The 18456-nt window shown below is 37.6% G+C and overlaps 1 protein-coding gene across 3 annotated transcripts in view; it reads left to right on the forward strand.

Moving 5' to 3' along the window:
• Window positions 1–626: 626 nt before the first annotated feature.
• The window catches only part of KLHL13 (kelch like family member 13), a 37343-nt gene continuing 19513 nt past the window's right edge, over window positions 627–18456 (forward strand). For 2 of the 3 annotated variants that reach the window (XM_009818924.2, XM_059824342.1), the window contains exons 1-3: window positions 627–706; window positions 15958–16099; window positions 18086–18218. In XM_009818924.2, the coding sequence (XP_009817226.1) occupies window positions 627–706; window positions 15958–16099; window positions 18086–18218 (355 nt within the window). Of the gene's footprint in view, window positions 707–1197; window positions 1296–15957; window positions 16100–18085; window positions 18219–18456 lie in introns of those variants that run through there. The other variant, XM_009818923.2, reaches the window with a different exon arrangement.

Here is an 18456-nt window from a genome sequence, read left to right on the forward strand (position 1 = left end):
TCTTGTAAGGGAGGCAATTTAGTTGAAGCTGTACCGTCTCTTCCCTAGAAACCTGCTCTGCTTATGCACACTGTGCTATTAAATTCTCCATTCCCTTTTTAATAGCTTGCTTTCTAAACTCCCCGCTGTCATCAGCCCCGGGGGGTCACCGAGCAGAGCGCAGAGTTGCAGAGTGGTCCCTGATGGACACCTGCGTGACCCTCTGCTTTGTCAGTTCTTCAGGCAATTTGTGAGCTGCTGGGGGGGGCGTTCAGAATTAGATTGTTGATAGCGTCCCTACAAGGACTGCTATTAACAGCGTGCTACTCTCTGCATCTCTACTGCAGAAGACAGTGATATTTGTGTTCCTGTAGCATGTTGTAAAATGCATGAGATTTTGCTCATCCTCCTTGGAAATGAGAATAGGAAAATGAGAGCATCCTGAACCAGAAGCTATTAGAAGAGCATGCAGAAACCTGCAGCGATTTGTGCTTTATTTTGTCTTCCTAGCTATGGATTAGAAGGACTGATTTTTGCAATGGGCTTTTCCATAATGGCATTCTTGTATTGTTTGGTCAGAGCTTGCACAGGAGGAAAACAGGCTGCTGAATTTAGTCACTGATCTCTATTAGCCGTGGCCTAAGGCTATGCTGAGATTTATATCCCATTTGTATTGTTGCAGCTCAAAAGAAGAATGTTCAGAGGATGACAAGTGTATTCTGAGTAGGTATGTTGTTTCATTTTCATATGAAACCCATTTTTTTTTCTGCTTCCATTGGTCAGAAATGAGGTTAATAGAAGAGGATACAGTAGAGTGCTGCAGTGTCCCTGTTAAGGTAGAACAATAGCATCAGAAACAGTTCTTTAAAAATTTTCTGCTTTTATTAAATAAAGCTGCATTGTGCTGGTGTGCACAGTGCAGTCTTTTTTTTTTTTTGAACATATACTGCAGTCAGCGCTTCCCTAACGAGGTGGCACTATTGTTGAGTTAGAAGGATAGAATCATCATATTGCTTTAGGGGACAGCAGGATTTAAAAGGAGATGCCTTACAGCCCTGTTTTACAGATTGGAAGCATCGGTTTAAGGGCATTGGCAGAATCATTTCCTTGTTCTTAGCAGCAGCCACTGCTGTGTCAGTAGTGTGTGGAATGGAAGTCCTAGTTGGTAGTCTGTTATGGAAACGCTGTTTACTGTTATTGTAGTACCGTGGTGACAACATGCCATTGAAATGGAAAACGAGCTCTCCTGCTATCTGGAAATTCCCAGTTCCTGTGCTTAAAACATCCAGGTCATCGCCACTTTCTCCAGCATACATGTAAGTGAGAGAAATGAGGATAATAAGGTGGGATTGCTTTCGTGAGACTACCCTGTGGCAAAATACCCTGTTATATATGAAATGACATTGGCGCTCAGAATTTTACCTTGTTTTCTCCGTAGACCCCCAGACTTTATCCTGGATGTTTCATGATGGATGTTGTGTTGAGTCTTTCCCTCTTTGTTGAAACGTAGAGAAATTGTGCAGATTAAGCCATATTCATAGTAATATTGTATATGTTCATTTGAAAAGTTTCTGTTGCTGTTAATTTGTAGCGCTGATCTTGAGTTGACAAGTTAAGCTTTGAGGCAGGCTTTCTTTGTAGTGTATATGCTAACATTTCCTCCTCCTGACTATTGCACTTGGAATTTAAACATGGAATCACCTGCTGTATTGTACTGCACTGTTGTTCGTGTAAATTCTTGTATAAAAGAAATCATCCTGCTTTGGTCTTGTTTTATTCTTGAAAGTCTTAGCCTTAATACAAATGGAATGTCTTTTTACAAAGTTACAATAAAAGCTTAAGACATGAATATAAATCATTCATATCTGAATACTTAGTTATGCAGTTTGTCCATGTAAAGTAGCTTCACATAAAAGAGTATTTTAATACACATGGAAACAATATGCCTTTGTCTTGCCAAATCTCGATGGAGCTTTTGTTCACCTTTTGTTGCTGTGAGTTCTGTGTTAGCATATACAGGTGGCTTTTTTCCTTCTGTGAAATAAAACTAAGCATAGCGTACTGAATTGCTTCTGCCTTTATTTAAGGAAGAAGCTCTTTTGAAAATGAGGAAAAGTTGCTTTAAAATGCACAAGTAGCAGTGTAGATAACTTCCCTATCTGGTAATTACTATAAAGACAATTACTTTGCAATAGTATTCCAGCCTAACAGCTACAATATTAGTACTTTTAAGCTTTTACTGTCTTTTTGCAGATAGGTTTTTGCTCCAGCTGCAGTAGGGACATGCTGTAAGAAATAGGCATTTACAGGTCCTCTAAATGTCGTCTTTTTTGGTTGTTGCTGAGAATTGCATTGATAAGCAGTGGAGCTGAAACAATACAATGCTGTATGCGTGGTCACTATTGTTCTCGGTCGGAAAGGCTGGGGTTTAAGGAGCTAACCTGGCTGTATCGAACCTGTGCTGTGTGTGCTCCAATTTTAAGATTAATTTTCATGGACATGCTTCAGCCTTTTCACTCACTGAATGCATCAAGTAGTTTAAGGCTACCAGATACAAGCTGTTTCCGATAAATTGCTACTTACTATGACTGTTTAAAAAATACGACTAAAGACAAAGAAAGTATAACGACAAAAAAAGAGTTGTGAGGCTTTGGAACCTATTTTAGGGAAGCACTGTCTTTAGTGTTGTATGTTATGTTTTTGGTTTTTAAACTATAGTACTTATTTCTGATTTTTCTTGCATTTAATACCCTAGTCCAATCTATCTGGTGCTGAAACTGAGCATTTCTTTTGTGTGTCACCTTTAAATTGCTAATCTAGCTCTGTGTATGTGCTGACTTTTATGATGGGGAACATGCAGCTCATTATCTCAGTGTGTTGAAAGTATGTGAACAGGTTTAGTGATCATGCTTAACTATACGATGCTGAGTTTATCTGGAGCATGAGAAATATGTGATCAGCAGCCTTAATCATCTTTCTATAATGAGTCAATGTATCCCAATGTTTATGGAGGCATTTCTTCACTGGCACACAGTCCTTGACATTAACATTAGATTTAAGAGTCCTGCTAAAATTATTCATGTACTGTTGTAGTATTTCTCATTCTTTATTATAAAATGGCACCTATTTGATTAGGCAGTATATATCAGCTGATAAAAAAACCCCTTGTAATTTAGGTTGACCAGTAAAGTAGGTGATGGAATTAATTATCTTCATTGCAGAGATTACAGTAAATTTACTACTGGTTTATGTGATGTTTTTCACATTCATATTTATAAGTTTTCTTTCATAAGTGGTACTCTGCACACTGGCAAAAGGCTTACATTTCCAGTAAAAGATTCAGGAATAAGTGGCGTCTGAAACAGAACATGTATTGATGTAAAATAAATGACCATAAAACTCTTGAATTCACAGATGAACGCTTCTATACTTGATATTTTGGATCTAGAGTATACAAAGGTATAATTGAGCTTTTAATCCCTTTAATACTTGACATCTTAATCTTAGAAAATAGGTTTGTACTGTAATTTGGAATGTAAAGTAAGGAGGTCTTAAAGGTGATTTTTTTTTTGTTTGTTTTGATAATTAAAATGAAATTCCAATTTTTCAGGTGTTTCTAGTAAAGTTGACCTGAACTTTAAAAGCTTCATCCTGCTTATGATTTACAAGTAGCTTATCTAGAGGTTAAAAAGATTGTCAGGACACATAGATTTTATTAGTGGTTTGTTTGCTCTGTGTACCCGAGACCTGAACTCTGCCTTAGTTTCCCTGTATCGAAATGCCGAGACGGGCGGTTACGAGCACAGTTGGCTTTTTGGATGAAGCAGGCATCAACGTACAAAGTACCACCGTGAAACAGTTCACAGTTTGGCAAGCTGTGCAGCTGGGGCGGTTTAGCTGCAGTCTCTGCTTGAAAAGTTTGCGGTAGTTCCCGAGGTGGGGAATGAGTACAAAGAGCTCATCCCAGAGAGTCCTCTGCTGCGGGAAACTTGTGGCCAGGTAGTACAGGAAATAAAGGACTCGCTGAAGTTGAGCCGATGACTTTGTAGGCGAGGCCGTGGTTCTGTTACTGGGAAGTCTGCTGGTTTTGCTGGGTCTGGGACTGCTTTCCTGGCAATGGGAAAGGTGCAGCAGTGAATCGCTGCCTCTTGGCTGGTGGTTTTGTTTCCCACCAGTTATTTATTAGGGATATTTTCAGGATATCCTGGCTGCAAGAGGTAACTTTTGATGTTATATGGAAGACGAAGGGTCCCTCTGAAGGGAAAAGCAGACATCCCCTGGCTGCTGGTGGAACTGGTAGCTTGAGCTTTCCCCCAAGTTGGAGAGATCCAGTGACATTGCGCAGGGAAAATTAGATAGTATTAGAATTGGAGCCCTGGCATGTGACCAATGTATGTAGGTGTAACGCAGCCTGGCTTAGCGCACAAGTTAGGAATGTGCAGATACGTGTGCGTGTGTGTGCCTTTGTCAAGCTGCTTTCCATTTTCTTTCATGACATTTATGGCATCGGGCATTAGAATATAGATTCCTCATGTCAAAATAAGTGTGAAAGCTGTTGCAGCATGTTTATGCTTTGCTAGTGAAATCACCTATTTATGATAGTGTTGACTATGTGGGGGCAGACCCAGGTGAAAACATATTATGTGGGCAGGTGAGGAGCTTCAGCAAGTGAATCACAGGAAAGGACAAAGTGAGTAATACCAAGTTGGAAAAGTGGTATTCCTTGGCATTGTAACTGTATTGATGGCCATATGTTAAAAACAAACAAAAAACCAGTGACTGACATAAGGAGAGGTTAAGAGTTGAAGCACTGCTTCAGAGAGAGTGAGGAACAGTTCAGAATTTGGTTATATATAACAGCTTTGAGGTGTAAAGGAATATGTGTCCCAATCATTGTTCACGGGCCATGTCATCTCATACCTAAAGAACTAATTCTTTCTTCTTCATGCTAGCTAGCAATGTCATTTATGTTGTTTTTCCAAAGTTGTGCACATCTTCCATTAACACAAATGGAAGAAATGTTTGTGGAAACTCTGGATATTAAAGTGCTATGATGGACATCCACAAAGAATTCAATAATGAAAAAATACTATTTTCAAAAATAATATGACACAGGATTATTCTATAATCTCTTATTCTATATTCTATTATTCTATAATCCTGTGTCATGTGAGAATGATTGTGAGCTGTTTTCTAAAAAGTTAAATGTTCATTAAGTGTTTTTAGTCTCCAACATGCCATGTTTAGAAATAAGTAAAATAAATCTTAATGCTGAATAATCCGTTTGTAAACTTAGTGCCTTCTATCCTTTTACATGGAATAGTGTGTTGATATTTTAAATGGAAAATATCCTTTGCATATGTTCATAAATAACTGACTAATGTTAGGAGAAATAAACAAATGCGATATTCCAAATATATTGCTATCGAAGGGTTTGCAGCAGTCTGTCTATCCTGGGTCATGTAGAATAAATTCTTAATACTCTGCAGTAATCAGTGTTAGTTTTAGCTGTTTATGTAGTTATATAGATTAATGCTTTTGTGTCTTCTTTCAAATCTCTGATTTGCTCTACGAGCTCTTTGAATTTATTCTATAGAATGATATATAATTAAATGGGAAAAGGTGTATGCATAATTCATCAGACCATCTGTATTAGGCAGTTCTCTTTGTGAGACCACCCTATGTGTGTCTATGATCTTCACTGTTTTTTTTAGTAAATAAATGCTTTTGTTGGGTTCTTGAGCATTTGACAGACTACATGGTATTCACACCGAACCAGACTCACCTGTCTTTGGCAATGTTTCCATTTTAAGCAATTACTTCCTAGATATTTCAAATTTCAACATGTTAAAAGTCAACATGCAGGTCACCCCAAATATTTTTTGAACTAATCTGACAATGCATGCAAACAGATGAATTGGGTGGGTGGGGAATAGAAGGGGCTTACAGCTTATAAATAGAAGACTGCTTTTAATCCCAGCAATTTTGTATATAGAGTTCTCATTTGTGTCTGTTGATCTTACTTTTTCTTTTTACATAATAGGTATTTCAGTAGATTATTGTTAGTTCGAAATGTGAAATTTCATAGCAGTAATAAACTGGCAAAAAACAAGGAAAAAACCAGACCTGGTTGTCAGGAAGTTTCCCGGTGCTAGTGATTTTTCGGGCAAACCTTTATGGGTGATGCTGTGGCTTACAGGTCCTGAAAATCACGTTCTCCTTACACAGTGTCATGTTGCAATATTGACATTACGTTGTGACATTCTAAAGCGTCTTTATTGAATTATCTTGACTATGTTACTCAGCCTGTTCTGCCAGAATGTCAGTTCTGCCAGTTTGTCATTTTGCCATTATTTACTTGTTGTGGAAAAATCTTGTTGCACAGTCACTTTCTACTCACTGGCATTTGTAGTGTTACACAGTATTGTTAAAGTTTGGATGGGGATACCTATGGATTTTCATAAAGTACATGGTGAATATTGGGGTTTTAAAATAATAGTCACTTGTTCTAAATGGTAATAGTGGGAATTGTAGTGTAATAATGTGTAGCTATAACACTAAAGTGGAAGTGCACATCCGTATTATTGCTGTAATATTTTGTCCAGCAGTGACTGAGATTGTTGCAATATCCAAGTTGCAAAAATGTGGCGGTTTTTTCCGTGGAATCGACAAGTCGCCTGCACCTGTTATCTGATGTTCTTAGATTTAAACTCTTTATAATGTAAGGGAAAAATATTTTCCTATTTGAAGTAAGTAAAAAACCCCTACATTCTCCCCAGGAGGTTGTAATAAAGAATGCTAAAACAACTGTAAGAAGTGACAAAGCAAGAGGAATGGTAGAACAGACCTAGGCAGCAGAAGGAGCAGGGGTTAATTACCAAACCCTAATGTCAGAATCTTCTTTACTTTTTTGCTGGCTTTTAAGCTATCAAAACTATTCTGTGTATTATAGAGGAGAGAAAAGCCAACGCTCTGGAAAGGGGTTGGTCCAAAATCTGTTACAGGAGTACAGTGGGATGTATATTCTATGACCAAATCTTGAATGTGCAGGTGTCACCTTAGACATATATAGGTTTTTGTCTCCAAGGAACCATTCTGCAAACCTAATTTCTGTGTGTATGAAACCTAAATTTAAAGACACATCAGGCAGAACTGGAATCCTCTGGTGCATGCAAAATGTTTTTAAGTGTTTTGTAATGCTGCCTAGCTAAAATTATGACTTATCTTTTGAATACTTATGACCAAATATAAAGGGCAGAGAATAGGATGTGCAATGCCAGTCCAGCCTAAACTGTGAAACCTCTGAGTGACTGTTGTATTTTACATTTTTGAATGTCAAGGAAGTAAAGTAGTTCTGCTTCTGTAGAAAAGCTACAAAGCATGCGTATTTGCTTTGCTTTTTCTGTTTTTAATAGTAGGAATCAATAGACTAACACCAACTTTGGCAAAAAGTCATTAAAGGACAGTTTCTAATTTAGCATCATTAAACAATCTGAGTCTGCAAATTTAAGCTACACGTGGCTCAATGAATGTAAACCCTTTGTCAAATAGATAAATGTGGATGTGATACTGAGGCTCCCCGAGAGACTAAATACTGTTAGGAACAAAAGCTTTGTAGCAATGACTGAGCCAAATATTGCTTTCTTTCTGTGGAAAACAAATTTGAATTAACCAGCGGGCTGTAATTATACTGCAAACAGCTTGAGACCTCTGATGGTTTAGTTGTTTAAGAAGGAATTTTGAGGAGAATATTTTCTGTGTGCGTATCCTTGGGAAATCGTACCAAAACGGTTGATGTTGCTCAGTCCTCTTCTGCTGGCTTTATGGGACCTAATTTTGTGCTGGCTTTGGTCACAGTGTGGCCTTATTTTGAAGTGATAGAAAAAGGTTCAAGTGATGTTGGGAATATCCTCGTCTCTGCATTGTCCTCCTTTCCACCCAGATCCGTTAGTGTTTGGAACAGTGATTGTGTTGTCAATCATCTGAGTGTTCCTAGTAGCTTTCTTCATTTCTGTTTACATCATGAACTTGTGTGCTGGGGCAGAAACTTTTTGTCAAGATGATGATTGTGTGTTGATGTCCAAAGACTTGACTGTATTTTAAAAAAAAAATGTTAAAGGCTTGACTTTTATGCACTAGTCTCCAAAACTTTGCTTCTAGAATAGCTTCAGTAGGTTACCTTGAGCCTGACTCTGAACAAGGTTTGGTGTCCCTGGCCTTCAAGTCAGTTCCCCGTGTGACGTTGCTACCTTTGGCTTGCAGAGCTGCTCCGGCTACACTGCTTCAGTACTTAATTTCCCCTTTACGCACCTCCTTAAGGTGGTCATTCCAATGAGCATCTCGTGCTGTAACTGTGTCCAAACAGCATTCAGAGCTGGAGACCTACCTACCTCTGCTTGCTGCCCATCAGCATGTGTCCAGAAACAATCTTTGTCCTTCTCTGCTGATTTTGGGGGTTTGGAAGCCCTATATCCTCCTCTCCTGCTGCCCTTGGCCAGAGCCTTGTGAAAGTAAAATGCCACTTCTCACTGGTTTGCTCTGCTATATAGAACCTGGTTTTCTGTTCTCCTTTTACAGAACACCCTTAGTGAAGGGGAAAGGTGGAAAATGGATATAGGAACATCTATTTGATTTTTAATTTAAGAAACAGTAAGCTTTATTTTATGCCTTTCTCCTGGAGTGGAGATTTAGATAAGCTCAGTATCAAGTCACTAAATAAACTTTAAAATGTTTTGCTGTTACTGCTCTCCTTCTAATCTATAAATAAGGTCAGGTGTAAGAAGTGAGATATGCAAATATAAACATCAGAGCATTGCCCAAGGTGAGCATTATTCTGCACTAGCTGCTGTAGCTACTTTTGAAAATCTCACCCACAGTAGTTAAAATGCAGTGTTAATTCACTTGAGGTAAAAGTTTGCGGACGTCTGGTTGTGGTGACCCCTTTCAAGTAAACAGCATTAAACCGGCATTTTTAAGAAGTGCAGTAACCTGATAAATGCAAAGTGTTTCTAGTTACATTATCAGCCTCTAGTTCAGCTATTAAAATACACTCTTTAAACTGCTGGGTTAAAACAGTGACAGCTGAAGCTGATGCTAGTGGTCATAATAAGAAAGGAAAAAAAAGCCATGATTCGTACTCCTAATGCTTTGTGTGTATCACAGGTCATTTTGGTCCTGCCTTCCAGTGCTGTTCTTGTCTTCATCCTCCTTTCCAATCTTTAGCAGCAGCCTGTGTCAGTACCTGTCTGCCCCCGAAGCAAGAACTGGTTTGCTGAACATGTTGGTTAGTGTCTGAAGAGAGGAGTTAACTTGCTCTGTCAACCTATCGGAACAGAAATGACCTTCTGTCTTCATTTTCTCTTCTAGCTGGAGACGTGTATCTATTTTAAAATGTAAACTTGCATTTCCTCTAGAAACTTTTGCTTTGTTTTTGTCATAAGAAACCATTAGCAAATTATAAAACTGGCTAGTTTTACTGGGTTACTGATACCACAAAGGAATTAAGTTAAAAAGTCCTGTTAAAAAATAGTAGTAAAAAGGTGAGATGATATTTTAGGGGAGGATAAGTGTAAAAGTACCTTCTTTGCCACAATAAAGGACTTCTGGAATTGTATGGGTAGAAGATACAGAAAGGAAGAAATGTGAAATACCATGATTGTGTAATTTGTTCATCTACATTATATTAATATTTGCATTTCTTAATAGCAGCAGTATGAGATTTTTCTTTTATACAATGCTGCCATATCAGTTATGCTTACTGAGCTCTTAGGTGGCCATTAATTTGGGGAATTCCTAAATTCATTATTCAGGAAGTTGGAACATCTGTTCATAATGGGAAGACAGTAAGATAGTCAATACTTAAATTATTTTTTGGCAGACTAAGTATACTAAAATAATTTCTGGCAGATTATGCATACAAAGTAAGTAATTATATCTAATAGTAAATGAAAGTGTCATTGTATTTCACTGGCCTTTTCATTAGTAGGTTCATTAGCAAAATACATGCCTAGCTGCATGTATAGGATAGCCCTGTAATATACCAGATTTTTTTGATAGATCATAAAATACTAAGGATTTGGCTTGTAATAAGTGTATCTTAATGTGAAATTGAAATCTGGTTCTTTGTTTGCTGATAAATACCAGAGTACTGGCACATGCTAGGAGTGATTGCTGACGATGCTATTTACCAGTGACCAGAACACTTGCAGTCGTGGTTCTCTGGACAGTAATTTGACAGAGAAAATAAGGTTGTTTTCCTTTCAAGAACAAGCTATTGAGCTTCACCAAATTAAGAATTCACTGTCTGGCCAATATGGCTTTGGCAAGCTTTTGCTGAGTTATGTAAAGACTGTGGGTTTTAAATAAATCAGAGAACATGCACTCTAAAATATCTGTAGCTGTAGGCTGATCTCCTTACTTTGTTTTCAAAGACTGTGCACTATTCTCTGACAATTTCAAACAGTTCAATGGTTTACTGATGTAACTGAATGAATCCCCAATAATATTCATAGCTGCCTTGTTTCTGTTGCATCAGAATGAGTTCAATTTCTGAAGAAAACATCGTAACAGAATATTGTTTTAGTTCATTCCTGCCACTGAGCGCTATACAAAATGGCAATGCCATATTTGAATATTTTAGTCAACAGTAAAACTTGTCTTAGTTTCCACACATCTGTGCTTTCATGGGTCACCTGGATGCCTCTGAACTGTTTTAACTGGTTAATGTTTGCTAAGCGCTTTAGAAAGCAATTTGCCTTTGTGAATCATGTTGTAACTCCAGCCACTTCAAAACTACTCGTCAGTATTTGCTGGAAAGTTCCAGTACCTAAAGCATATATGGAAGGAATCGCAAATGATCGCAATTATGCTAGAGGTGTGGACAGCTATCCCTGTCAGCAAGCCTTTTGGCTAAGGATTGAGTGATTAAGGTTCAAGTTCTGGGTCTGACTACAGGGTCTCGTATCCCTTCCCTGGTCACAGGCTTAGTGGCTCTTCTGCTGTATAAGTATTTCTGTTTCTCCTTTAAAGTCAGTTCACAGTTTCATAATTCACTGCATTTAATCTAGAGAGGCTGCATACAGAATTGGGAGCAGTAACGGACAGAAGTCCTCTAAATACTTTAGTCAGTTTGGGCATTTTCAAACTGCATATTTAGTATTCTTCTGAAATACTAAGCTCCCTAATGTTTGTGCCAGTCTAGATACTTACTCATGCCACTTCTCCATGTGCAGGTCCTAGCAATTAAACCTAGAAACTCGTGAAGACTCATTGAGATGATTTTGACCTTCCAGTCATCTTTTCAGTAACAGAAGTCAAGTGTTCTTGTTGTTACCCCACTATATTTTGTCCTGCATTGTGACAAGATTTACGGAACTATATACCTGACTAGTGCTTAAAAGCCACTGAACTTACGTCTTTCAAGTCAATAAAATATTAAAGAATACTACTGAATTGTTCCATTTGAACTTCTTCTCCACTAGGGTGGTGCTTAGCTATGGTTTTCCTTTGCATGTGCTATGGGGGAAAAAAACCTCTCAACCACAAACACAAGGCCAAAAAGTCAGTGCAGCTTCTTCACGCTAGCTTGGCAAGACTCTTGGACTATTGTAGTATTTCTCTTTTTTCATAGCTCAACGTTTGGTTTATGGTCATCTTTCTAGTTCTGAAGTAATTGCTAATTGCACACATTGTCAAAGAGGATGTTCGGGTACCTTTTTAGTAGATGAACAAGATTAAAAATAGTATCTTTAGAGAGAAAATAAATGAAAGCGAATCTATTGGGCAGTGATCTACAGAGAGAAAACTTACATCTTTTTTTAATGGTAAAAAGTAAAGTTATCTTCAGAATTGACAGGAAATTAAGATATATAATTAATATCCATATAATGCACACTCCATATTTCAGCGCTACAAAAATACCAGTTGTAAGTACTTGGAGGATTAAGTTGGGAGTCATGAGAAAAGCATGTTTGGTTACAGTAGCTGGGGAAAAAAAGCTATGCTGTACTTGAAAGAATCAACATAAGGTTAGAAAGAAAATTCTCATTGACAGCTTATTCTATGATGGCAACTAATTAACCTCCGGTGCCTTTCTCTGAACTCTGAGCCACTGCTTCCCAGAGGCTGCAGGAAGAATCAGGCAGCTCCTTTGCCTTGCTATTGCAATGCTAATATTCCTTTCACATCAAACTCCGCCATCCCTTGTTCTTAACACTATAGTGTTCAACCCTCTCCAAACAAAGTGTATGCACTGAAAGTGGCAATACCCACATTGACAGCAACTTGTGAATTATCACTACATGTTATTGTAGTTTCAGCTGCCTCCTCCACCTTTTTTTAACCCTGGTTAAAAATGCCACTGCTGCAATTCTTCCTTAATGATTTCTATTGATCAGAACAATAAAACTAATTAGAAAATAAATTACCTTTGTTCTTTGGTAGTATGCTTAATTGTGATATACTGTACTTACAATAAAGTAAAAAAAAAAAAATCTATGTTTACATTCATTATTACCTAATTAATTGTAGTGCTCAGCAGACCTATGTTAATGAATGTAAACAATGCTTTTGGTAAGTGTCCAAAGAAGACAGATGCACTTACTGTGTTTTTGTTGGGAATTTGGTCAGATATAAAGCGTGTTACCTGTCTGTTCTGGATGTGAATGGCAGTTCTTTCTGAATATTCACTTTACAGCCCCTGAACAGAAGTTATATTCTGAATAGTTTAAAATTTCTTTGCAGGGCAGTTTTAAATTACTCTTGTTGTATATGATACAGTGCTTGGGTTTTGCTGTTTCTTGGTATCAATACAGTGTGTAAGAGCTGTTGCATTTTCACTTTGTCTTACGAAGACAGGTTTCTTGTGTTGCATGAAGATAAATGCTGAAACTGGTACAAAGCCAATGACAAACTCATAATTTCTGGTCGCTCCGGGAGTGTTCTTTCTCTCTTGGTGTATGTCACAAGGCTGGGATTCAAGGGATCAGTGCACTTTTGTCAGGTCTTATTGCTGACTTGCATTGTAACTTCTGCCAAAACCAGCTCCTGAATGTCACTTTCTGCATGATGGCAGAGGTACTCTGCCTTCCTATAATGTTAAGCTGTAGGTAAAAAAGGTGGTGTATTTAAAAAAAAAAAAAAAAATAATTGTCATAGTTGTTTAGATATAAAGCAAAAACCAATATAGGAATAATATAATTTGGTTATCTTTAAGTTTGTTCTCATGGAGTCATGCACAGCCAAGTTAATGTTTCAGACTAGTACTGTAACATTTATAATCTGGTGGATTTTTATAGTGTTGAAGTTTGCAATTTTTAATGTCTAATTTGCATACACAAGTTCCTGTACATACGTAACAGCAAATGTGGAAGAGAAATAGTGAAAATCTCTACTGCAGAAGAGCATCAAGTTGTGAGCTGCTGAGCTTAAATGTATGATAAGGTATTAGACCACTGCCCATTATGTACTGAAAATCAGGTAGGGGAAGCAACTGCTTAGAGCCACACCTGGCATGTTGAATATGTACTTTTAAGTATTGCAAGTATTTTGAAATGTATTGTATTCTCTTTGTTGGCTGTGCAGTATTAACAAAGCATCTTGCGCTATAGAGGACCTCTTAGGACAAAGCTGGGGAAGTTGTAGGTAACGTGGCCTGTTCAGGAAAACGCTTCCATTATCACTGCCATTCGTGGAATAAATGAATCGTGATCAAGGTCTTTTTCTTCATTTGTAAAACGTAGGAAGTATGCTGGCTGTCGGGAAATAAAGTAGGATGGTGTAAGTGGCAAAGGTGGTAAAAAGCCCACTCCAAACAGCCAAGAAAGTCGGTTTACTTGTACGTTTCTTATCCTAATGATTTTAACTGATGTGTACATCTTCTGTTTTCTTCTGAGTTTAGAAAAAGCATTTTAAAAGCCCCTTCATATATAGCTATCTGATCTGACATTTCAGGAAGATCTTTCAAGAGTAAATGGTCAGATTCATGCTAGTTGAATCTGCCGTTCCTTCCCACCCACGCTTACAAGTCTCCCCACATTACTTTTCGTTTCTTCTTAGACATGTACAAATTTAGAGACTGGCTGTCCTTTGAAATTATGTTAGACTCTTTCCTTGATGTGATTATATTAAAACTAAAACAAACAAACAAAACCAAATGCAACCCCCCCCCCCCCCCCCCCCCCCCCCCCCCCCGCCAAACCTGAAACACCCTAGAACAAAGTGAACAAAAATATTTGGGGTCATGAGGTAGCAACTGCTTTGCTGCTGTGTTACATCGTTGTGTGCATTTGTTGGATGCCAGAGATAGTTTGGAGAGCGCTTTTTGAAGGTACACCCCGTAAAACTTTATTTAAATTACACTCTGGATTTGTTTTATAAAATAGAGATAATTCTGTTTCAAAAATGACACAATTCTTGCATGCTGCAGTACATCCATATTAATTTTTTCAGATGTCCGAGTATTGGGTTGCTACGTTAGAAGTCAAAGCTATTTAGATGTACCCTTGTTCCTATAATCTGTTATGTCTGTGTGCATAAAATCTCACTGTTTCAAACCCATGTACACTGTTGAACGGTGAATTTGTTTTGAATATGTTTTCATAGCTGACCTTACATATCCATGGGTTTGAACAAAGCACCTCAGTACTGTCAGGGTAATGTGTGAGTTTCAGAAACTGCTTTACATAGTCCCTGTACCCAAAGAAGGTGAAGGTAAATATTTTTTTAAAAAAGAAACAAAACTCTTTTGGGGGAAAAAATGTGAAAGTTATTTTTATTTGCATATTCCAGATTTGTCCTTAAATAGTGATTGCAGTCAAAACTTGGGGAGAGGGGGAATTTAAGCACATTCTTGTCACTTGTTTAAAGTAATTTCTGAAACTATCTTGGAGGCCAATGTTTTTTATCTGCGTGTTTAAAATTTGGAAAAGTTTTTGTATCTGAGATTTGCAGCAATTATGTCAAATTGCTGTGAATCTTTTCTGAAACACAGAGCCTTTATTAATAACAAAGATGCCCTCATCTGTGAATTAACAGCTTATGTTTGCTAATTAATATTGTGTATATATGCATTATACTGCTATGCGTGCTAATAGGTAGTACATTAGATCATGGAAATTACATGAACTAGTTATTGTTAATATTTCTGGAGATGAAATTTATTTACATTTTATAGTAATTACAGGTTAAGATAGTTAGAATCTCATATGCATATCCCTTTATGTAAACCTAATTTACATATCAAGATTAAAATGGAAGGCTAATAATAGTGCAGTAATTCTTTAACAATTCTACCTAGAATTAGCCCTTCCTATCTAGATTGGACAGTAATTGCTTGGAATCAAAAAAAATAAGTATTGACTTCACACTAACAGATCTTAAATTAAATTCATGAAGTGGTTGCCTGCAGTAGCAAAATATCACATCCTAAAGGAGTTCTTCTAGTTGTGTGTTTCTAAAGGTAGCTTAAAAGTTAGAGCTTGAAACTCCACTATGTATATTTTCTATTATTATGTTCATACTTGAGCAAGATAATGCAAGCCATAAGAATGAAATTACTGAATTTTAATATTACATGTAGAGTTTCAATCTTTTAGCTTTCCTTGGCAGTCTGGTAAGATACTTGATTTTGAAAACTGGATAAAGCCCCTGCAAGCATCCTACAATACTGGAAGCACACATGGAAATAAAATAGTGTGCAAGTGTCTTAATCAGGGAGATGGAAGTGGAAGGAAAAGGAAAATTTATTAGCCCCAAATTAAGTTTTTGAAGTTACGCTGTTTTAGAGACTGTTAACGCTTCACGTCCTTAGATGTTGTCCTCAGAAGGGGACTACTAAGGACTGATTCTGTCATCTGCTGATTTTTGACCTGTAGCCTCTATGCTGTTACGTTTCATCCCAGAAGACTGTGGGGTTAATACACAAGAGCACTGGATGAAAATGAGTTTGGTCTTAAGGTTTCTTTGTTCTAATCTTCTTAGATCTCTGGTGGAAGAGGAGGATCCTCATATGAAAGTATCTCTTGGTAGCAGCGATATGGGCATCTCTGCCCATCTACAGTCTTCTAAGACAGGGACCACGAGATTTTTCACCAGCAATACTCACAGTTCTGTGGTATTACAGGTAATTCAATATTCTTGTGTCAGCATTGCTCTGTGCTGAGGATTTTGGCTGCTCTAAACAACACCTCCACTCAATAGATTTTATCAGACTGGTAATTCCAAAAAAGTCTCAGAAAAAAAGCATGTTAGTGTGCTGTGCTGACAATGCCTACAAGCAAGCATGGCTTATAACTTCTTTGCCTGCGAGTTACAGGTTTGACTTTTAGCAACAGCTTGGAAAAGTAACCTGGCCTTTTTCCTTGGGTTGTATCCCTGGCCACTCTCAATTTCTAAGAGGTAATATTGTTTAAACTATGAAGTGACAGCTGTATCAAAGAAAGTCACTTGAATATAATCATGTAATTATGTTAGGCAAACACTTGTACCATCTCCTGTGTGAAAGCCGCCTTAGGCATGTGATGAGGAGAACTCAATGCTCCTTCACATCCCCAAGACGGCAGAGCTGTGCCAGGTTTGGTGTAACACCCTGTGCTGGGTATGACTATATGGCACTACCATACGGTAGAACATTCCTCTAATGGGTAAAAATGTTACCCTCTCTGAAGATTTAAGAATTTAAAAGTAAAGTCATTTCATCTTCTCGTTTCTGTTGGAGCTTTTACATGCCATACAGAGTCAAGCTTACAGCTTGCATAGCTTTTGCTGCTTTCCTATGCAGTCTTTCTCCGGAGTGCAGACGACTTCTGTATGGTGTGACTCCTTGGAGAACTGCCACATATTTTTTCGACTTGCTGCCTGAATAGATTGCATAAGTTTTGGGACAAAAACTTGACTTTTTTTTAATTCAGAGAAGCTAGTGATTCTTTTGTTTTAGTTTCTAAGGCTTGGGTGTTTGCGCATAGCTCTCCCTTGTTTGAACACTGGGCAAAAGGTTCAGAGCTTATTTCTCCTCAAATTTTGAAGAAAAAAATTGAATGAGCAAATGGAGAACTGGCAGTTGTAAAGCCTTGTTCGTAGGAACTACAGGCAAGTTGTTTGAGTCATTGAAATACATTAGTTTTATATAATCCTGTGTTTGGCTTCTGAGGTATTTGAGCTAATAACTAATCTTTTCATTTGCAGTCTGTTCTTTTCTGTGCAACAAATTTGAGTGTTAATTTCTACTTACCTTTGCAGTTTTAAAAAGACAGCCTTGGTTTAAGATATCTTAAAATTTAAACCATGTGGGCTGATGCCAAGATTTCTCTAAGTGTTAAATCTATAAAGACAATATTTACATTCTCATTAGTACTAGAAAAATATCAGACATGCCCTGTTGAAGGGAATTGTTTTATGTTTGATCTTCTGTTCTGCAGTGTGTGAAAGAGGTGAGTGTTCCACCCATCTTCTGGTATTCCCAACCGGGCATATCTTCAGAGGAAGACCTTACTCTAGGATGCTGTTGTAGTAGACTTTCTTTTTTTATTACATTTAGCCATTATAAGTAATTCAGAAAAGATCAGATATATAATGTGAGCTTATTTTGGAGTTTTTGCCATGTAAACTTCCGTAATAAATTTGATAATCGTGGAACCAGGTGACAGCTTTCCTTTCAGGCCCCAGTATTTTGCAGCCTTTTAGGTTGCAAAGCACTTAAACTGGTGTGGAACAGAAACGTATCTAGAATGCGTATTTGTCCAGAAAGGGTAGGTCCAAAAAAGATATCAGTCCCTACCTGAAACAATTGGTGGAGTGCAAGCTTACAAAACAAAGTCCTTCTTGAAAATAACTTATTAGCGGAATAAAGCCGCTTTCTAAGGCGCAGTGTACTTCACGTTATTCAATCGTTTCTGGACAATAATAATTATTCTGCTTGGTTTCCAATGAATAATCATCATTGAATATATTAGAAATAATGGTTGTAAGATCAGAAATTATTTCTTAGTGACTTTTTGGAACTACAGTACATATTCACATAAAAGTAAGTAAGTATTTACATAAGGGAAACGAAAGATTCCTATTTTCCTTCCAAATCAAATGGATGCTTTGCATTATGTTCTTCTTGCAGGGTTTTGACCAACTGCGAGTGGAAGGTTTGCTTTGTGATGTGACGCTTGTTCCAGGAGATGGTGACGAAGTGTTTCCTGTTCACAGAGCAATGATGGCTTCTGCAAGTGATTACTTCAAGGCTATGTTCACAGGTGGTGTTTTTGTTAAAATAATGCATAATGCTATCTCCAAATTGCCATCGTTTGGACACAGCCACGTGTTCAGTGTTGTGCGTGAATCAGCCCAGGACTGCAAACAACTCTCTGTAGTTCTACTCTCTCTACTGTTGCATATGGGGTTTTAAATTAAACTTTATATTTTAATTGTGTATAAGTTTATGAAATTATTTCAACCCAATCAAAATGATCATATAAACTTACCTACATGCGT

The sequence above is a fragment of the Gavia stellata genome, chromosome 14 (genome assembly GCF_030936135.1).
Source record: "Gavia stellata isolate bGavSte3 chromosome 14, bGavSte3.hap2, whole genome shotgun sequence".
NCBI lineage: Eukaryota > Metazoa > Chordata > Aves > Gaviiformes > Gaviidae > Gavia > Gavia stellata.